We start from the raw sequence: 22,982 nt of genomic DNA on the forward strand, positions 1-22,982 counted from the left end.
TCTTCCTGATATCCAATTTAAATCTGCCCCTCTCTAGTTTGAAGCCACTGACACTCGTCCTGTTACTGCAAGCCTTTGCAAACAGTCTCTCTCCATCTTTCCTGTAGGCCCCCTTCAGACACTGGAAGGCTGCTATTAGCTGTCCCCAGAGCCTTGTCTTCTCCAACCCTAGCTCCCTCAGCCTGTCCTGGTAGCAGAGGTGCTCCAACCCCCTGATCATTTTTGTGGCACTCTGCTGGACCTGCCTATCTATCACTATCTCATCTCCTTTCCCTGCACGTTTGCAATAAAGTCTGGAAACCAAGTGTACAAAATAAAAACTGAAAATTGGGAGGGGAAATAAAAAGTTCTAAAATGACATCTCCAATAACATTAGCTCTGGCATACCTTACCTGTGTGGTTTATTGTTGATTTCCTTAATGTATCACTCTGATACATTCTGGGCTATAGGCTACATAGTGTTCTGTGCTGCCTAATTAATTTTGTGAAGGAAGCTGTAGCTCAACATTTATTGCATTTGTAGTATTAGTTTTTTGAATCTTAATGCTGCAGTAACAGGAGAGATTTGTTTTAACATTTATACATTTTTGGATTATTTTTCCTGCCTACAAATGCACACATCAATCATGAATATGTTCAGGGAGCCAGGATACTATGAGGAACAGAACAGAATAGAATTAATCCAGTTGGGAAGGACATTTGAGATCGAGTCCAACCTATCACCCAACACTATCTAATCAACTAAACCATGGCACCAAGCACCCCATCCAGTCTCTTCCTAAACACCTCCAGTGATGGTGACTCCACCACCTCCTTGGGCAGCCCATTCCAATGGCCAATAATCCTTTTACAAAGAGCTTCTTCCTAACATCCAGCCTAAACTTCCCCTGGCACAGCTTGAGACCTTGTCCTCTTGTTCTGGTGCTGGTTGCCTGGGAGAAGAGACCAACTTCTGCCTGCCTACAACCTCCCTTTGGGTATCTGCAATAAGGTCTCCTCTGAGCCTCCTCTTCTCCAGGCTAAGCAACCCCAACTCCCTCAGCCTCTCCTCACAGGGCTTGTGCTCCAAACCCCTCACCAGCTTTCTTGCCCTTCTCTGGACACATTTCAGCAACTCAACATCTTTCCTAAACTGAAGGGCCCCAAACTGGACACAGGAAGAATTTCTACATAAGCTATTGAGTTGGGGACATAAGAGCAATCCAATAAAGGCAAATACCAGCACTCAGGACTGGGCATTTGTCTGCCTTCTCAGAATCAAGGACTGTCAAGCAAGTGGGGAGAGTACCCTACAACAGCCATCTTCATAGGGAGGTAAGATGCTTTTAAAGGAAATCCTGTTCTCAGGACTGGTAATGCAGCTTTTATTTATCATATTTAAATGTATTAAAATGCAAATATCAACAAGGGTAAAAATTAAAGTTATTCACTAGCTTGCACATTTAGAGACTAGCTATATGAAGTGATCACCAGTTAAATATCACTAGTAGGCAATTCAAAGAGAGTTAGAGCATTAGCCTCAGAACTCTTTGTACTCAAAGAGGGAAACACTTGCCTGTTAAGCTGTTGTTTGTTGGGTTTTTTTACAATGAAGTCCCTCAGTTCTTCAGGGTTTTTTTCCTAAATGCTTACTATAAGTCATGGATTTATTGCTGACATATTTCCATTAAAATGAGTACCATGCCAGGTCTGATAAGTCATTTTCATTCTTTGAAATCCCACCTGTTTGAGCTATGGCTAATGACTGGATCAATCTTCTGTGGTTCTGAGCTACTGCTATCAGCATTAGTTTCAAAACAACCACCTAAGATTCAGAGCTCAAAGAGCTACGTGGATCAATTTACTATGGGTTTTTCAGCTGCCATGTCCCTTCAAACACACAGATCACTACAGAATGCTGTTTCTAAGCAGCAGATGAGATCTGCCAGCACTGTCACTGTGCCCAGCTCAGTAACAATGTGCAGTCACAAAAGGCAGGAGTGCAGAGCTCCAGTCTCATAACAATTAAATATTAAGAGAAATTGAACATCAGCAAGTAGAAATTGTAACTCAGCACTGCACAAACACAAGAGATAGGTAATGATACCTAGATCACAACCAGACATTAAAACTGAGGTTACAGATATAATTTAGTACTGAAATTCCTTACTGATGCTGATCATCATAGATAGGTTTGTCAGGCCCAGTGACACTCAGCCAATACCTTCTTTCAAAAGTGAAGCTCTAATGGTAGTAAGGAAACCTAGGATGCCTGTGCTGCTGGGCTAATGAGCCATAACAGGAGGTGGGTTTTTTTACAAACCCCCTGAAAATTGCTCTATAGAGCATAAATACTGCAGAGAGAGACTCAAGTAGCCATCTTGTATACAGTGGGGTCATGTTTCTAATCATGTTAATTGGGAGGGACCACCAGTACAGATCCCAATACCCCTATTACCAGGTTACCTTGGTCCTCCATTTCTCCAACCAACTGAGGGCTCCTCAAAGAAACAAATCATCATGAGCAAAGCACAGCCAGCACCATTGCTGCTACCTGCACCAGAAACACAGACTCCAGCACCTCCCGAGAGGTGACCTGCATGCTACGGAGAATATGGAAGTAACTGGTGAAAAATTAAAGGAGGCTGTGGTTAAGAGGGCTATAAAAATCTCATCTTCATTATTTTATAGATTTTACATGGTTAGAACAGAAATAGCTGAGCTTCCCCAAAAGCAAAGCTTTCTTTTAACATGCAGAGAAAAGACGAATGAGTCTTGGAGTGAGATTATTGCCTCTTTTATACCCCCCACTGCCCCTTTTCTTTCCTCCTCCAGTGCTCCTCTAAAATGACACAACTGTGTTTTTCTTTATCTGAAAATATGTTAACCTTATGCAGCTCTTGCTATATTTAAACTTGATCTAGCCAAGACTAAGATGTTTAGCAAACCAGAATGGTAAGAGAGAAGACATTTTTCAGGCATCAAAAAAAGATTCCCAAACAAACTTAAAAGCTACTTTGATAATATACTTGGATGAAAAAAATCCAACAGAACAGTTTTGGAATAGTAACTGAAAAATACTTAAAAGGATATCTAGAGGAGAAAAAACCCCAGCTACATGCCTTGAAAGTGAGGGAAATGGAAAAATCAAAGCTTAACTGTTTGAAAACAAATATTGAGTATACATAAATGTAATTTTCACTTTGCAAATATTTGCCAGGCCATATTCCCCCCTCTAGAAGCACCCAGTGACTTGGATGTTTTTAGTGTGCAATGTTACCCATGCAGAATTTATGCACAAGAAACACACAGTTAATACCACCCTGTCTCACAGTGCACCCAAAGGCTCACTGTCCTTAGAAGGAGTCATAGTACAGTCAACTCAAGACTAAACAAAACTCTTTTTGAGTTAATACTATGATGAGATGGAAGCATCAGAAAAAGCAGCAACTCAGCTGAACCTGATCTTTTCCACTGCTTTAAACTTTGCTCAGGTATTGTTATGCCTTCCATAATTACAAAGTGAGATTCTACAGCACTAATACAAAAACACTCCCTGAAACCCTCACCCCAACTCCTACTCCTTCAAACTCAGCATCTGCCTGACTTCAGCTGTAACAGGCAGATATGGCCTAAAGCCAGGCAATTTTTATGTTGGTCCAAATGTACCATCAGAGAGATTAAGTCCAGTGTCTCACTCCCTTTTGCAGTGTCTTTCACAGACAATCTTTATCAGGTTGTCTGTGAAGTATTAGTGCTTCCACTGCTGCAAATTTTCTTTTGCAGCTCACACTGATGGAAGCCTGAAGTGTACAGCTACTGAACTTACAGAAAGCTACAAGGTGGGGGGACACACTCTCTAATCAGTTTGATAGTGTTTAATGAGGACAAAAGTAAGAAAATTAAATCCTTACCAACTATTATAATTTCTTAACAAGGTGTCTCAAACAGAAGTATCAAATCCACCTTGGTAAGTTCTTGGTCTTGACTGTATCACCTTTGAACATTTATTTATTTTTATTCCCAGTTCTTCAGGATGTGAGAAATGCTTTAAGTTAATTCATGGATTCATAGAATGGTTTGGATTGGAAGGGACCTTAATGATCATCTAGTTCCAAGCCCCCTGCCACAGGCAGGGACACCTTCCACTAGACTAGGTTGATCAAGGCCTCATCCAACCTGGCCGTGAACGACTCCGGCGAGGAGGCATCCACAACCTACCTGGGCAACCTGTTCCAGTGTCTCATCACCTTAGCTGCAAAGAATTTCTTTCTAACACCTAGTCTAAATCTACTCCTCCTCAAGCTTCAACCCATTCCCTCTCATCCTAACACTACAAGCCCTTGTAAAAGGGCCCTTCACAGCTTGTTTGTCGGCTCCTTTCAGACACTGGAAGGCCACTGTAAGGTCTACCCGGAGCCTTCTTTCTCCAGGCTGAACAGCCCCAACTCCTAGAACTCTTGTAAAGGTTTCCACAATACAGATCTTATTTCCACAGCTTTACATTTTTCAGCAACATAGAGCATGATCAGAATCTGCCTACAGTTTTTTTTTTTAAGGGATTGTCCAAAATAAGAAACACAAGCTATGAAGCCATTTCCCTCCCTCAGGTGATCTCTTTGTAAATACAGAGACAGTGAAAGATTTGTGTAGATAATCAAAACAATGACAGCTCATTTGAATACTATGAAATAACCTTTTTCCATGAAAGAATGAAAATACTGGCACAGGATGTGCCTGATACTTCCATCTTAATAATAATCACTTTTGGGTGGAGAAAAAAACCAAAACAAAACCAACCCACAACACCCTAGAGAAAATGCAAGCTCCAAGAAATCTCTTCTTTAGCCTAACAAGTTTGAAAACTCCCCAACTGGATAAATTTCCATTCCGTGCTGGTCAGGATTCTTCTGCGAAACACCCTGTTAGATGATACTTCAGCCTGGAGAGCTCAAGGCAATTCTAGTGAGCTTAAGAGCAAGTTAAAATTTTTAATTGTTGCAGAAATACAGGAACTCTTAGATCTAACACTTCAATTGTAACTCATTTAAAACATAAATATCAATGCAGCAGTTCTAGAATGCCCTCCAACACAGGGAAACATAGCCTTAGCCATCCCAGAATGCTTCATTTGGTGGTTAATCATGCCAGGAAAGGCATTTCCTTTTGCCTGGTGTTTTGCTCATATTATGTCACCTTTTGATTCATTAAAACCAAGATTAACAGAAGTCTTCAGGCACTTGAATAAACCTATTGTGCTTTTTCCCCCCCGACAAGATTCTGAGCAGCAATGAGAAGCCGTTTCTGAAGACGACACATACCTCCGGCTCTCCAGCGGGCGCCCGTCACTAGAGATGCTTCGGGGGATGTTGGCTGCGCGTTCCGGGGGTGGCATTTTCCCTTCTCCTTTCCCAGAGCCAATCCTAGATGTTACTGGACTTTGTATCTGGGATGGTACCTGAGCCACATGAGGTCCCTGTCCTTTGCTTGCGTTTCGCTGCCATTTGTTGTTGTTCCTGAAGGGAAACTTGAACTCGTACGACATTCCTTCATTCACTTTGTATTCCATCACCGGCATACGGTAGTTTTCTGAGGAACTCCTAGAAATGAAGAAGTTTAACACGCTGCTAGAAGAGGTAAAATAAATATATCCTGTTCACAAGGATACAAAGCTGAAAACAGAAGCTGAATGAATTCTATGAAAATGCAGAATGTATTATTGTGCTTATTAGAAACATATATTTAGCAAATTATGATAACTCTTCATCTGATTACTGGGTTAGAAAAGCTTAAAAAAGTCTGCTGGAAAGATATCTCTCTTCCTAATTTGAAGTCACAGGCTTTAGAACTTACTTGCACCCAGACACTTAAGATGTGAAATGTTAGCTCTTTTTGAGAGAAACCTTTCTGATGCATAGATGCTCATGGTAAGGCAAGATTCCCATGAAATAATGCATTACACTTAATTTTCAAACGTCTTTGGCTTTGCACTACCTCAGTTGATGAACCCGCACATTACCTAAAAAAAACACTTGCTAAAAATTGCAGATGCCCAAGTCCAAGAGATGCCCATTGCTTCCTGAGGATGCACAGGAACAGAACAGCATTAAGGCTGGAGCAGAACAGGAGTCCAGCTAATGTGGCACAGAACAAACTTCTCCATATATTTAAAATGAGAGATTTGGAAAGCAGATGTGACTTTCAGCTTCAGTGAGGATAATCTGGTATTTCTCTTGCTAAAGGTATGGAACTCTGTTTAGGTGATTCTTGGATTGTGATTACTTTGCTAATGCACACACAGCGTTATCCAATGGGAAGGAAAAACAAACAATCAGTGCAGAATTTTCTACTGGCTTTTCCTCTAAGAGATTTCACCATTAGTGCTGAGGAACAGCAGTTATCTCTTCCCAGCTAAAGCACAAACCACAGCAGATAGCCTGTGATCTGGCTCTGCTGACCTTAGCGCGTTGTACAGTCTAATAGCAGCAGAGTGCTGAGATCCTGCTGTCCACAGTACATGTATTTTGTGGTTTTATTCTGGTCCACCCTACCCTCCAGTCTTGACCTGCAAGTTAAACTAGCAGCTGGAAGGCATGAGAGGTACTCCTGAAGCACAGGTAGGTCAGCCTCGGCTGAAAGGAAATGTTTGTCTGCTCTCAGGCCATTCTTGGATGTAAACCACTGCATAGTAGATGGGGATGATCAGGAGATTTGTTTCCAAAGTTCACTCACAACCTAACTAAACTCTTGGTACCCTTGGGGTTTTTTTTTCTTTTCTCTTCATATTTCGTGTCTCTGCTAGTCTTTTCATAGTGACTATATATTTCAGTAGCCTGGGTTTCTCTCTTCTTTGCATAGCTACAGTTTATGAATCAAGAATACACAATTTCCTCTTGCTGCAGTGTCCTTAATTTCAAGGTCAGCAATCGGTCCTCTAAATGAGTTCAGTGGCAATGTTTTAATGACTGTCTTCTAGCAGAGATACAACCACAACAAGGCCTGTATTAGATTGTAAATCAGGGTATTTGGATGTATTTTTGTATCTGCCTCTCTCCTTCTACATATGCCACTGCCAAGTCATCTAACTGCATTCCTCTCTTCCACCAACTTCGTGCCTATCAACTTACTAGGATGGAGACTGTTTCTCATATGAATGCACTATACCCAGCAGAACTGATCCTCATTTCAGCTATGGGCTGCAGAAGTTACTGTAGTTGAAATGTTAAATGAGCTCCAGAAGACCTAACGAAAGGACTCCAAATTTGGAAAGCTGATTGCCAAAGAGAAACTGCTTTGTGCAAAGGTTTAAGTCAAGTCTCTAGCAATGTCTGTAGGATAGCTAGAAATTCAGGATGCAGTTACTAAACCTTAATGATTCTGGATAAAGAGGATAAAGAGTTGATTTATGAAATTTTATAACTATGCAGTAATCCACCAGGAACATTTGCTCACTACAAGACAACAACAAAACTCCCTGATGCCAAGCACAGGATTTCAAGAGGTGCAGTAATTTCTCTTCCTGCTATGGGTCTGGATGCACCAAAGCTAAGCCTGCTTTTGGTTGTACTTAATTTTAGTTTAGGAATAATAGGATCTGTGCTTTCCACACAGATTTTTCTGCTCTAATCCTTTTGCTGTGATTGCAGCTGAACTTTCCATTTGCTCAGGCTGCTAAGTACTGTACAAAAGCTTTCCAAATTCCTCATGATTGACCTTATGCCACTGCTCATTTTGATCCCTGACATGTATTCAATTTTCCACTGACAACTAAAGGACACAGAAAACTCCTTTCCTCTCTGCTTCTGTTTTGCTACCAGTTACACAAGGAGTTAATATAGCTCAAAGCAACAACAAACATGGACTCTTATGCAAGTACAAAGTCTTTGCTCAGAGACACCATTTTTTATCAATGTAATAAACATGCTTTTAAGTTCAGCCCTAACATTAAGTATACAAAGAGCTAGCATCTACCCTTACAAAAGATATCGCCTGAGTGGAAAACAGCAGTGCAAGTTGTATTCTCAGTCTCTCAATACAAGGAACACATTGAAACTGAACATGGAAAACTGTACTTGCTTGTTCTTGGCAAATCTAGCATAAACCTTGAGCTAGCCTGCAGGCAAATTTAGTTTATTAAAAATCATTCCATCATATAGCATTTGCAAGATATTAATAGAGGATGTCAGTAATAAGGGAATCAGACTAACTGATGTGGCTGAATGCTGCAGACAACTGCAGAAGGTTCAGATGGGAGCAGGAAAAATTATAAAAAGCTTCAGTGTGTGTGTTCAAACAAAAAAAGGAGGGACATCATGTTCAATTGGGAGGAAAAAAAAAAGGCTTGTATTACTGTTTATTTCTGATCAAGGAACAGTTTAAAGCCATAAAAACAGTAATGCAGTTGATACAAGCCTCAGGCTTAACACAGATGAGAAGCGAGATGCAGTAAGACCTCCTATTGAGTAAAAAAGAATTACAACTTGCAGCAGTTTCTCTGGCCAGATCCATACCTTTGATACACTGTCATCATTTATAGCCTCACTCCTTTGTGAAAGTAGAAGCATGTAAGTCTGTTCACAGCTTTCAAGAATTACATCCACAGACACTGCAAACTGCCGACATGGGAAAGCAGGGAGGAAAATGTACTCTTTGTTTTGATGGATCATAAACACACAGCTATCAACAAAAAGTTGTTCGATCTCCACGTTAAATTTCATGGAACTTAAAGGACATATGAGGTTCTTCACACATTTTATTAAACTGTGGTATTCAGTGAATATTTTATGGGGCCTGGAGTTGGAATATGGGCAGTTTTTTCTGTCCTCCTCTTTCACTTGACAACACTGGATACTGTAGTATAAATACACCACAGGTTCTGGAGGTTAACACTTAGACTGTGGTGTTTTTTCTTTCCCCTCTGAAGCCACCAGTCAAGATATAATTACAGGCCAAATGCAGCTATGAACCAATACCTGCGTGGTGTGCAGTCCTCATAGGGAGGGACGATGACGACCTTCACCGTTACCGATGTTCTGAGGAGATCGATCATTTGCTCGTGGGTCAGAGTGGCTACAGCCACCTTGCAGATTTCCACCAGCCGGCTGCCCTGTCTCAGCCCAGCCTGCCATGCGTAGCCGTAGGGCTCAACGTCTGCCACAATGCCTTCATAGTTTACGTGGAAACCAAGCTGACCCAGACCATTCCTACGCAGAGTCATTTCCACTGTTTCACAGCCCTTAGTCACTAGCTGCAAATTGAAATGAAGATAGACTTTAATACACGGGAGACTTTCAGGGCTAACAGAGGCTTACTGGTTCCATTTTTGTACAACGACCAACTCCCAAGACAATGGTGGGACATGATCAAGGAATATATGTCACAGTCCTGGGTATATAATCAGCTGAAATGGGTCTTGCTGCTCAAACCTGCATTTTCAGTAGAGTCTGGTTACTCAAGTTCTGCCTTCAAATTCTTACTGAAACCAGAGGCATTTTAGAAGACACATGGCAGCACACAACAGAAAAACATATGGAGTTACACAAGCATCTCTCCTTGATCTTCCACATTTCAGTAACCAATCAACTATTTCACCATTCTAGCTGCTTCAGTAAACGCCAAGATTACATTCAGTCAGACTGCAGCGGCGTGCAGCTACTAAGAAGAGTAATTTAGGGTCTGTGCCAACTCTTCTATGTACCATGATCACGAATACCATCAAGAGTAATTACTTCAATAGAGCTTGGAATTCACTTTTTCCTGGTCATTATATAACTACACTTGTGAAATGACAGGAAAGACTGTGAAACATAACACATTATTTTATAACTTAACTGGACAAAGAATGTGCATGGACAGTTGTTTTACCCACAGATAGCTCAATTCACTGCAATTTTACTTTATCACACCCACTCAGGAAATATCTGAAGGCTGCACTAGGTATAGGGACTGCACCCTGCTGGCTATGTAGTAAGTCAGTGTCAAAGATGCTACAGCTTCATTTGAGACAAGATACAACAAGCCTATAAACCAGAGAAATTGAAGGCAAAGAAGCAAAAGAGTTAAGGTGACACTTGGGTATTTGTGTGGGAGTAATAACTGCAAATGAAGGCTCTTTGTTTCCTTTTTTGAAAATTAGTATCTTGAGACATTTTTGACACACCTGACCAGCTGAGGTTGACTGATGTCTGGTAAAGGTGAAAGCAATGGTGGATTTTGAGAAATAAAAGCAGGCACGTCCTGCTTTCGCAATAAACCATTAGAACGGTTTTAGGAAGCCCCAAGCATTGCTTAAACTGAAGCCCTACTTGCCAGCAGGGTGAGAGAAGAAAGCAAAGAAGAGGAACCAAACAAGAGAATAGATTCTAACCTCCAGCCTTTTGACGATCTCTTTGATATCATCAATGTTGCTGATGAAGCTCTCCAAGGAAACACATTCACCTCTCTCATAGAATATTTTGATATTGGTGTCGGTGGAAGTCCACCCTATCACGTCTCGACAGGAGCAATTGAACACCACGCTTCTCGTGTCCTGTTCGATGAGGACTACAAACTCGTTAGAGATGCCGAGGAGACAGTCTATTTCCATACCCTTGCTGTAGTCTTTTGCATGGACACTCCATACAATAGCACCAGAACTATAGATCTCTGCTCCTGGATAAGGCTTGGACTTTTCTTTCTTCTTCGAAGCAAGCGAGATGAAGGGGAACTTGCCGGAAGGGTCAATAGGTGTGTTGGTGACGTTCTTCTCTGCCAAGTCTTTCAAGTACTCTTGACGGGTCCTGGTGGCCATCGCACGAAACTTTTCTGATTTGTGAGCAGCATTCTCTGCATTAATGACTTTGGCCAGTAAGAAGTCCCTGAACACATTTGATTTAGGAAATGTGACACCTTTTGGAATTGGTGGTCCAAAGGAGGGTACATCTCTGGATCTTGTCACAGCAACGCTAGAAGCAAAAACGATAGAATAAGAAGCAGTGTTTCAACCCACCACAACTGTATGTAAATCCACAAGGTTTTGGATACAGAAAACACATTTCCTTTTCTTTTTTAAGCCCTCAAATTTTCTCTCCTTTTCTCAGCAGCATGTCTGTATTTGCATTTCTATGTTACCAGTGTGGTGCCCCTTCCCAAGCAACAGGAGGGACTTCCATGCCATCAGCCACGCACCAGGTATCCTTCTGCAGCCCACAGGAGTTCACACAGTCGCCCCGGTAACACAAAACCTGAGCCCCAACTTTCCAAACCCAAACCGACGCCCAGAACTAAATTTAAACTCTCCATCTTTTGCAATCCGAGCTGCAGTTGGCCCCACGTTGGGCGCCAAAATGTAATGGGTTGGGGCAGATCCCCTCCCCACCACAGGCAGAAATAACGACTCAGACAAACGGATTGCAAAAGTGATGAAAGTTTAAATAGAAAGCAGTGAATGTTACAGAAAACCCAAAGCGCAGTGACAAAGAAAGATCCCATCCCCACCTGAGGGTGCATCCAAAACCCCCAGGGCTCCTTCTTCCCCCTCCCTCTGCTGGGCCAGTCTCAGCTGGCCAGGCCTGAGACTGCCCATCCCCCTGTGGCCTTGGGCCCAATCAGGCCCATGGCCGGGAGATCTCTCCCCCAGTTACCAAGTCTCGGAGAGGGAAGGAAAGAGGAAGTGCCAGACCCCACCGCAAAATTTATAGTGGTGCAAGGGATTATGGTAGAAATACCTAATTTCCTGAGTCCACCCACTGGGATGGACTTCTGGACACAGGAAACACCCCTGTAGCAGAGGGCACCCAGCCCAAACTACGACACCCCCTTACTGTGTACTTATTTTTGCACCTAGGCGTTTTTGAGTCCTCCGCAGTACCACAGCTTCAAGAAAGCTTCAAGTGCAAAACCGTGTTTGTTTGATGACCACTCATATATGGTAGCTATGAATTTTGGTTGGGTTCACTATAAACAGAAAATTTCTCACATATGCTATTACAGAGGTTGGCTTGTAATTAGCTACCTAAAGCTGAAGGGCTTATCTGAAAAGAAAGCAAAGTGTATGACCAATCCTAGCAATACAAATCAAGTGGACACATTAATAAGATCTCAAGGCCATAAAGTCATCTCAGGAGGCCAGTGAGAAACATCTTCTGGTGACTGGATGCATAATATATACACCACACTACTGGCTGCATTTTAAATGTCTGTATTGAAAACTGCCCCAGCTGATACCACAATGCCAGCGATAGAAGCAGGCTCCCAAAACAGTAAATAAGGCATTTCTTAGAAGTTTGGAGACGTGCATTATGGATAGATGCTTTCTTTGTCAACTCTTCCTTTTGGTTTCTGTACCAAGTGGTGGACTGACAAAAAGATAGCCTGAGGCAATGCTGGTAAGTTTAGCTGTTCTCCCTGGCCAGTTCTTTTTCACACAGAATGCCTTGTTCGGCATCACTGAAGATTTGCCATTCCAGTCCAGTATCATTCACTTGGGGGTCTGTTCCAAGGGAAGACTTGACAACTGAACTTCAACAGTTTTGTGACAAGGAAAGACTCCAACAGTTTGAGTATGATTTACCACATATCTATAACCAGATCTGAAAAAATATTAACTCCTCGTGGTAATGGAGTAGGTTGAAATTGGAACACACTAGAAACACATGGGATGTTTCATTTGGAAGACTGGCTGCCATTATTTTCACACTCTGTTCTAACTTTTCTGAATCACAGAATAATTTGCTTTGGAAGGGACCTTAAAAATCAGCTAGTCCCATCCCTCTTCCATGCGCAGAGCCACCATCCACTAGACCAGGGTATTCAAACCCCATCTTGTCTTGAACACTTTCAAAGATGGGACATCCTCAGCTCCCCTCTGCAACCTGTTCCAGTGTCTCACCACTCCTTACAGTGAAGAATTTCTTCCTTACATCCAATCTAAATCTAACCTCTTTTAGTTTAAAACCATTACCACTCATCCTATCACTACACTCCCTGGTAAATGAGCTCTTCCCCATCTTTCTTATAGCACCCTTTCCCCTCACATCCCCCCTTGAAGTACTGGAAGGATACTATAAGGTTTAATTAATCCCTATGTTTAAACACAATCAGAGAATGCCCCTCCAAAATCAGTAACTGAGACTGCAGAAAGGCTAGTAAAGCTTTTGTGGAGGGGAAGGGGCATATAGGAAAATAAAAACTAAAAACTAAGTCGCCCAATCTTTAACCATCTCTTCCGGTTTTGGGTGGTGAGGTGGTGAAGTGGTGTATTTATTTATTTGGCTTTCATGGCTAGGTTTTTGTTGCTGCTGTTTTCAGTATTATTTTCTGGCAACTGATACTGACTGTCATATTTCCTTCCCATGTATGCCAATGTATCTAAAAATATGCAATGGGGGGTGCTTATGGCACAACCATCTGACTCTTGATCATCTTCAGTGGTCCTCGAGGATTAGGAGACAGAAGCCTAAGCATTAAAACACAATTACTGGATGCAATGAAAAAGTACCAGTGACATTCTCTTTGATTGGATTTTCAGTATCATGAATCACATGGATAAGAATTTTATCTTTAACATATGCTAGAGAAGTTTTTACAAGTGAGCAATGCTGACAGAGAAGGAGACTTCTGAAATATTGTTTATCTTAGCTGGGAGTGAGAATCACTGGCCAAGATACTGATTGATTTTATTCCTTTTATGTCATTCCTAATACAAATTCCAGTACATTTTTATGCTGTATGGCTTCCTGTTTTGTCTAGAATTATGAATCTATGAAACTGTTCCAAATAATTCAGTGAAAGAGGTCAACCTCACTTTCAAAAGTTTCCTACAAAACCTTTTCATAATGGAATTCTATAAATTTTTATCAAGTGTTTGCACTGAGAGGACAAAAACTGAAAGGATTTTAATCTTAGAGACAGTGCAAAACCACAGAAGGCTCTGGCAGTCTCCTGTAACAGAATTAACACTGACACTGTTACCGGTTTTTTCCCCTGCCAGCAGCACCACCAGAGCTGAAATTCTCAAATTCTCTTCACTAATAGTAACCAGTAAGGTTCCAGCCCTTGCAGTTGTGAAGAATTCAAAAATGACAGTGATTCAGATGTCTGAAGGTCAGAAATGGAACCCTGGGACATTTAGAATTATTACAGTGTAACAACTATAAATCTTTCCCACGCCTTTTAAAACTTAAGACATTGAAAATGTGCAGTCATAGTATTTAAAGTAATAACCCAAACCAGATCTTTCTCTAGGTTTGTAATACCCAACTCAAATGGAAAATGCATCTGCAGCCCTTGTGGATTTATTTCCTACTTTCTTTTCACTTCAGAAATCAGTTTCGGTACAGAGTAAGAGCTGAAACATATGTCTAAAAGTTTAAAAACAAGCTATGTCCACATCAATTATGCAGCAGTGGAATTTGTCAAGAAGCTGACTTAAAGTGAGGATCATGAACGTGCCTTCTGCAGGAGAGTTTAATACACCCACAAAGTTCAGCATCAGCTCTAGAAATGCTGTGTGAGCTTTACCAAAAACCTATGGGGAGAGGAAAGCCTTTAAGCCTTAAAATAGTTACTTGGAAGACATGAATACAGCAGCTCACACACTCTACTCTCAGCCCTTCCTGTAAGCACTTGACTGAATGGGACACTTAGGTGAACATACACATTTCAGCACAGATGAATGAATTCTAAGGCTATTTCATTTCAAGGTAACTTCTTCAAATCCATTACTCTGAGACTTCATATTTTTAATAAAGGAGTTTTAGAAAAGTTTCCCCGAAATCAATCAACATTTAACAACAAAAGTACATCGAGAGTTCAACAAATAACAAAGGTAAAAAGTTTCACTAATCATAACAATTGTAGCTCCAACCCATTATTTCTATATGCTTTCAATTCTGTTTAAAAGTGTCTGCTAAACAGGCATCTCATCTGGAAATTTTTTATTGTACATTATTACCATTTTCTACTGACTTTACAGTTACACTAAGTTGGTTTTGGTGGTTGGTTTTTTTTTTTCCTGTTTAATGCTGGGAAATGTCTTTGCTGGACTCAAATGAGAAAGAAAATTGGGCATTTCGAGACAAAAGTATTTCCCCTTCTGAAAGGCTAGTCAGACTTTTTCACTCTCCTAATTTCAAAACCAGAACATAAAGTCAGATGTCTAAATTATGCAAACAAAAACTGAATTCAGATGAATCAATACAGGAATACTCTTCAAGCCTACTCTTACTGAACAGACTATAAAGGAAGTGAGAGCACAATTTAAAACACATTCCAAAATGCCTGAAAGGTAAGGGGTCGGGGGTGGGGGTGGTGTGTGGGAGTGTGCGCAGGTGTGTGCACATACTGATAGCATTAACTTCCTCATCAGGTGTGTTTCCTTTACATACTCACTTGTGCCTACTTTTAAAGCGGTTTTCTAAACTCACACAACTCAAAATCCGCTCAACCTCTATCTTCATTACATTTCCCTACTGAGGATTTAGAAGAGGAGTGACACCTCCTGTGCTGGCTGGTTTTACGCCAGACAGAATGTGGAATTTCCCTCCAAAAGAGTCAATAACAAAACAGAACTTGGAAGTTAAATGAAAATAATATTTACAAAAGGAGACTAAATACAAAAGTAAACTAAATATAAAAGATAAGAAAACATACACGTTATCTATAACCCAACAATAGCTCGGACCCCCCTGGACAAAACCTGAAGGCTGTTGCACTGCTAAGAAATATCTCTCCCAGACCCTGCCATACCAAGGCTTACCATAACCCAAACAAAGTTAAGCGAGGAGCCAGAAAGCAAGCAAAGCACAGAGGAGCAAAAAAGGGGGAAAGAAGAGCAAGAACAAGCTGCAGCTCCAGATCATACAGAGATTTGCAGGGGAATGGGACGGGAAGAAGAAATTTTGTAATGTCCTGTCGAACCCTCTGGGGACTGTGCAGCACCCCTGGAATTCTGGAATACTCTGGAAAACCTTTATGTATAACGATACATTATTCCTAAACCTATCCCGCCTCCCTTAGCGCTCAGATCCCTCGCATCCAGTGAAGCAGACGATAGCTACCTGTAACAAACGCTGTCCGTGCAGGGGCCATGCACCCTGACAATGACAAAGACGTGTTGGAAGTGGGATCGAATGTTCTTGGGGCTGAATGGTTGTGCTCCAGGCTCCTGGAAAACTATCGTCACAATATCATTCCCAATATGCCGTTTTCGCAGAAGCTTTAACAACAACAAAAGAGATGAAGAGGTTAAAACACAGCCTTCTCACCATTTGCAATTCTGGATCATTACCAGGAATGACTACTCTTCAATTATTATTATTATTTATCTCCCAATGAGACTTCAAGCTAAAAAGTGAAAGACCTCAAAAATTTATATGACAAGTACCAGAATGTTAGACAGGAATTTCAGGCATAGGCATTTGAATTTCTGTAAAGATTTCATTTCTATGTGTAACACACAGGAATAGGAAAGCTTTAAGCTAAACAGAGGAAACAACAACAGAAACTGCAAGCATCAGAGTAATCAGTGATACATGCAAGCTGGAAAACATTCCCCAGCTCACACACTTTTAAAAGCCTGAAGTAGCTTCTATTTCAATTTGAAAATAGTCATTAAGACATGCTGTAATAATTTTCTGGTAGCCTCCTTTCAGTAAATTAAAGGCTACAGGAAAACAGAAAGGCAAACTACAAAGTAGTAGAACATTTAGTGTACAAAATAAGAAGAGTAGGAGAAGAGTAGGAGAAGAGTAGGAGAAGAGTAGGAGAAGAGTAGGAGAAGAGTAGGAGAAGAGTAGGAGAAGAGTAGGAGAAGAGTAGGAGAAGAGTAGGAGAAGAGTAGGAGAAGAGTAGGAGAAGAGTAGGAGAAGAGTAGGAGAAGAGTAGGAGAAGAGTAGGAGAAGAGTAGGAGAAGAGTAGGAGAAGAGTAGGAGAAGAGTAGGAGAAGAGTAGGAGAAGAGTAGGAGAAGAGTAGGAGAAGAGTAGGAGAAGAGTAGGAGAAGAGTAGGAGAAGAGTAGGAGAGAAGAGAAGCGAAGCTGCATTATCTTTTATTATTGGCAAAGAGACAAAATAACTTAAGTTTCTAGAGTAAGATGCATGCACATCATACCCAACAAGATGGCCTAGAAAAACATCAGATACTTCAGAATAACAGAGCAGGCTGCTACACAGCTCTACAGCATAAAAAATAAATAAAACAAAAGAGGGATTTTGTCTCATGTCCTCTTCTGTAGTGCGCTGCACAGTGTGCTGGACCACCCACTCATCACCCGAGTGTAATCCTGGAAGTGCAATGGACTTTGCTGCAGAAGGCTGAAAATCATGTCAAGTAAACTACAGTCCTTTTGATGTAAAGTATGACATTACTTACATAACACAGAGGTGCTCCTGACATTACTGCATACTATTTACATCAAAGTCTCTGTAAACAATGCAGGATTAAGTAGAAGACAGTCCTATGGATAAAGATCTACCTAAGATGTACCTACAATGACCTGCTCTGCTAAACTTCTTGATGCAGATGACCAGTTTTAGTTTTGATCGTTTCCTGTGTTAGCACCGAATGAAACATCATAAATATTCAGTAGTTCAGCTACTTTTGAGATGGAAAAAGAATTAATTCTAAATAAACACAGTCCATCTTACCTGCTGCTTGTTGTTGGGAGTATATGGCAACATAGTAGAAACATGGAACATGATTTCATAGTCCTTGTACGTTGTGTATAGAGAGTGAGTACCTGTTGAATCAGCTAAAGAACAAAAGAAGGGAAAATAAAAGCATTATTTAAAGAGATGAAAACCCAAGTGTCATTTGTAATCAAAGAAAATCATCAAGGCAAGACAAGAAGAATTTCTACTCATCCTTGAATACAAATATTGGCAACTAAAAACTCAGCAAGTGTATCCACCTACCAAAGCAAATAACACAAAGCAAATGGCATGGACAACTCTGCATATTTGTCCTGATGAAAAACTTGATAGGAAAAAAGGGAATTCATACCAGAAAACCCTGAAGGAAGCATTTTTAAGTATGAAAAGTGATTTTAAAAGTCTGAAATAATTTTTAGGCACCATCTAATGTCCCTGGTTAATCAGAATGAAGCTTAACTGTAAGGAATATGAAGAGGACTTCAGAAAGGCAGGTAGACAGATACTGCAAATGAATACCATGGTCTCATAGAATCACACCCATGCATAATTATCACTGGACATATAAAGCTCAGCATTTCACAGAACAGAATGGGTTCTTTTGAACATAAATATCGGGACTCTAAATTAGCTGTAATGAAGTCAGACAAAAACCCTCCCTGAGACAGGTGCTTTATGGATAGGAGCAGACAAAAACCCCAAGTGAGATGCTAGAATGCTTACAGCTGATGATGCAAAAAGCCCCAGCCAATGACATTAAGATGCTGGGTATATTAACCAATGGTTCTCTCACCTGTGTGGCCACCTTATTTTAAAAGTTACAGAAGAAAGAAAAGGGATCCAGAAAGAGTCCACAAAAATAACTATAGGTGGATGGAGAGATTTCCATGTGGAGAGAAAATGGTAAAAAACAAGATTGTGAAGTTTAGCAAGAAAAAAAGGAAGAGGGCACATTATTATTTACTAAGACAAAACTTGATTGCAGACCAATTGTGAGCATCTAGTTCTACTTTTTCATTCCCTTCCTCAAAAACAAGGAGACATCAGAAAAGGTTCCATTGATTTCAGTAATTACCTATTTCAAGCTGAAAGAGTGAATACATTCTATTAAATGTAACTGCTGTCCACAGTGCAAAAAGCCCATTTTCAAACAGAATTGTAAAAAAACTTATATTCCTACAGGGAAAAAAAGCATCCTGGAAATTTGAAGTTGTATAAACATGCTACTGTATTACATAAGCCCAGCTATTTATAGCAATGTATTTTAAAAAGCTGCTAAATATTACACCTTGGCAATTTTTATTAGCAGAGAGATTGCGTTACTAAGGAGATAATAGCTCTGAGATTTGTGAGGTATTTGTAATAACCCAAACAGGCAGTTTATGCAGAGCTACAGGCTGGGGTCGGAGTGGCTGGAGAGCTCCCAAACAGAAAGGGACCAGGGGGTGCTGATGGACAGCTGCCTAAACACGAGCCAGCAGTGTGCCCAGGTGGCCAAGAGGGCCAACGGCATCCTGGCCTGCATTAGGAACAGTGTGGCCAGCAGGAGCAGGGAAGTCATTGTGCCCCTGTACTCAGCACTGGTTAGGCCACACCTTGAGTACTGTGTCCAGTTCTGGGGTCCTCAGTTTAAGAAGGACATCGAGACACTTGAACGTGTCCAGAGAAGGGCAACAAGGCTGGGGAGAGGCCTTGAGCACAAGCCCTGTGAGGAGAGGCTGAGGGAGCTGGGGTTGTTTAGCCTGGAGAAGAGGAGGCTCAGGGGAGACCTTATTGTCGTCTACAACTACCTGAAGGGTGGTTGTAGCCAGAAGGGAGTTGGTCTCTTCTGTCAAGCAACCAGCACCAGAACAAGAGGACACAGTCTCAAGCTGCACCAGGGGAAGTTCAGGCTCAAGGTGAGAAGTTCGTCACTGAGAGAGTCATTTGCCATTGGAATGGGCTGCCCAGGGAGGTGGTGGAGTCACCATCCCTGGAGGTGTTCAAGAGGGGTTTGGACATGGCACTCGGTGCCATGGTCTAGTCATGAGGTCTGTGGTGACAGGTTGGACTTGATCTTTGAGGTGTCTTCCAACCTTGGTGATTCTGTGATTTATTTACTCAGATTTTTGGTACAAGCCTTGTCAAGAACTCTTTGTTTTCTGTCAAATTTGGAGTTACACAGAGGTAGCTTTCCTGTAAATGAAAACCCACAACATTATCCATAAAATGAAATGGAAATTTTTCTATATTATAGCTCCACAGAATAAAATGGGAATAAGAGAAAAAAGATTCCTAGAATACTTTTCAAAAAGATAAAGCTCTGTTAATGTTTGAAGGAGAGAGGGCTTTCTTCTCCAGCACTGAACACTGGCCATTAAAACACCCAAACAAACTAGCTAACTGCTAGCAATACTTTCTGTTTAATGCTGAGCAGAACAGCATGACAGTACTACATCTTGCACTCAGTTCACAGCAGCCTCTACCCTCTCCCTGCATGCTTGAAGAAGGAGGATGCACCTGAAAAATCACCTGAACATCAACAGAACTCCTGGGGGTTTTGTCTAACTGCAAATATGCCAATTTGCACTTCACCTTTCATAAGCAGAGCATACAGTAATATTACAAAGAAAGGAAAAGGGGAAGCTGGTGCAAAAAGAAAGTGAAGTGGGTAGGAAGAGACTGGGGAAGGGGCCCAAAGCGGTTGGAGAGAAGAGTAAAAGAATAAAGCAATTCTGACAAATAATATGTTAGAACACCAGCCATACATTTAGGCCAAGCTTTCACCTTTCCTGGATGGACTTCTCTTCAGGCAGAAAAGAGATTTCTCCTAACAGCACTGGTTCTGCAAACCAAGTAACAAGGCTACAATCCAAACGACACATTTACAGTTATTTCCAAGTACTTCACAGCTTAAATCCCTGTTATTCAAACCCAAGTACAAGCAGAAGTCCATATTCACTATGGACTATGTATCTCTCTCACCATTCAGGTTCCTTCTTCCTTACAATTCCAGAATACTTCAGAAAAAGTATAACACAGTAACTGCAGGTGTTTGCTTAAAACATTTCCCTATAAACTGCAGTAAAATCCTAGCCTGCAAACTGCAACAGTATTCATCATTTCAAGGTCAGAACTGTACACCAGCAGAGAAATCTACTTTGATTTCCTTCCATTTACAGAGGCCCAAGGGAGCTACAAATTCATTAGCACCATTTTACGCTAAAGACATTGCCTCCTGCCACCAGTTTATGGCATACCTATTGATGCTGCCTTCCCAGTCTTGTCCCATTACTTGATGTGGTTACTTAGCTAATCATTCTCTTTCATCATTATTCATCTTTAAAACTCCACTTTATTCTTCTGTCCTTCCAGTGTTGCTCAGTTACCTTTACAGACTGTCTTACCAGACTCCCATTTAAGTGGGTTTTTTTCCAACACCAACAGTGCTCAAAACTGATTGACATCAACAGCTGGTAGGCTCACCTCACTGAAGCCACAGGACTTTGTCAGCCTGCTTCTAGAGCAGCTTTTACTAACTTAGCACTAGAAAACTGTGTAAAAACCCAGTACCAGTAGAAACTGTAACTTAGAGTCTATGTTGTACGAAATTGCAGGAATACAAATAATAAACTATACTGGTGAGGCAGGAGAAGGAACAGCCATTGCTACAAACTGCAGCTCACAGTTTCAAGATGTTACTGTTCTTCCCATCTACCTTGGCTTTAAAAAAGCCTTATTTCTAGTTTCTTCTAGTTACTGGCCCAAATTCAGCACCTGACAAACCTGCCTTTCTTTCTGCTATACACATGGATTAAACCAAACAATTATTAAACCAAACACTCCAATGAATGTCATACCCAAGCTGCTTTCATACACTATTTCTAAGGACAGAATCCTTCCTTTTGTAACATATCCGAGTAACACAAGCACAGTGCGCAGATGGTTTTCCCTCCGTCCCTATTTCTGCTTCTTGAGCAATCAAGGAACCTCTGATCTCCTTTGGCTATTTGTCTCCCAGTGAATGTCTCAGAACCAACAGTAAGTCTATTCTTCCATGTGGCTGAAAAGATGTTCAACAGTACAAGTTAAGAAGGTAATCTGTATGCATTGTTTCATTAGAAACACTGGGGTTTAGAGCCAATTTGAGGTCCATTCATTCCCTAGTTTTCTTATCTATTCAATATCTTCTGTGCTGTTTTGATATTCTTTTCATGTCTTAACCAAAGAGTCATGCAGTATGAATGTCTAACACAGAAACATATCATTATTAGCTAAGTTGATAATATCATCAAAGAGGTAATTCATAAACTCCAACAACTCACATGAGCCAATCTCTTTCACTTCCTGCACCAAACATGCTACTCCTCTGCTGGACTCGCACGCCAAGCTTCCAGGCCTGGCATTATCCAGCTGATCCCTCTTACTGATTTAAAGTACTGAGAAATAAGATGAAGTAAGGGGAAGGGAAATAAAGCATGCATTACAACTAGAAAATAAAGTCAAATGACTGAAGTTAGACTTTGGAAGATTACTGTGATGTTTATGACTTTAAAGTAATGCCCATAAACTTCCTAGCAACTGTGAGAGAGATGGCATTTTCAAGCTCTATTTCCTACCCAAAGTCTGCAGGCTACCAGGAGTTAGACTGCTTCCCCTCTGGTAATTCTAGAAATACACAAACAAAACTTTGAAAGCAGCAGCTCTTTTCCACAGTGGCACTGGCAGAGATCCAGAGCTGTAAAGCCCTTGAAGGCTCCAATATACTTAAACAGGCTTTCAGTTAATAGGATGCATGAGATTCCTCCTTTTAAAAATTGGCTCTGTTATGGGTACTTACCAATTAAGCCCCTAATTCTACACATTTCTAAGAACAACAACTGTTCTCAAACTGCCTTTTGCTGGAGCAACTTCACTCTTATAAAAGTGCATAAATTATAATGAGAACATTTCCAGAGTACCTACACAAATCAGCTTCCTTCCACACATGCACCTTGCTTTTCAGAGACTGAAAAGTATTGTCAAAGGTACAGGAGCTAGCAAAGTAACCTACACAGCTCTGACCTTTCCTGCAAGTTAATGAACAGGCATTTGTTTTGCAGAGCATCTTCACAATCAGCTATGCTGACATTAAACAGAATTCTTATGCAGGAAAGTTTCCTGCAAGAACTATTTCATTACAGCAATCTCTAGTAAGAGAAAAGCACAGGGCTGGAAAAGGGAGAAGCTCCCTTCTATCTGCAGACCTAGCTGCTTCAACAAAGTTCCAGTAACAAACATAGCCTCCTCCTTTGCCAGCCTCTCTGTGTTAGGGCCAAGGCAGAAAGGACTGACTGATGACTTAGGCTAGATACTGAAGTTCTACTGTCTGCCTGCACTCTCTTGTTTACCTGTTCCC

At 41.1% G+C, this 22,982-nt stretch overlaps 1 protein-coding gene across 4 annotated transcripts in view; it reads right to left on the reverse strand.

Moving 5' to 3' along the window:
- Positions 1–22,982, reverse strand: part of SIPA1L1 (signal induced proliferation associated 1 like 1) — a 241,250-nt gene that overhangs the window by 38,791 nt on the left and 179,477 nt on the right. For all 4 annotated transcript variants that reach the window (XM_054161557.1, XM_054161556.1, XM_009900603.2 and 1 more), the window contains 5 exons: positions 17,603–17,706; positions 16,017–16,174; positions 10,346–10,922; positions 8,952–9,226; positions 5,301–5,579 (listed from right to left, as the gene is read on the reverse strand). In XM_054161557.1, the coding sequence (XP_054017532.1) occupies positions 5,301–5,579; positions 8,952–9,226; positions 10,346–10,922; positions 16,017–16,174; positions 17,603–17,706 (1,393 nt within the window). The remainder of the gene's footprint in view (positions 1–5,300; positions 5,580–8,951; positions 9,227–10,345; positions 10,923–16,016; positions 16,175–17,602; positions 17,707–22,982) is intronic.

Source organism: Dryobates pubescens, chromosome 5 (assembly GCF_014839835.1).
Source record: "Dryobates pubescens isolate bDryPub1 chromosome 5, bDryPub1.pri, whole genome shotgun sequence".
Lineage (NCBI taxonomy): Eukaryota > Metazoa > Chordata > Aves > Piciformes > Picidae > Dryobates > Dryobates pubescens.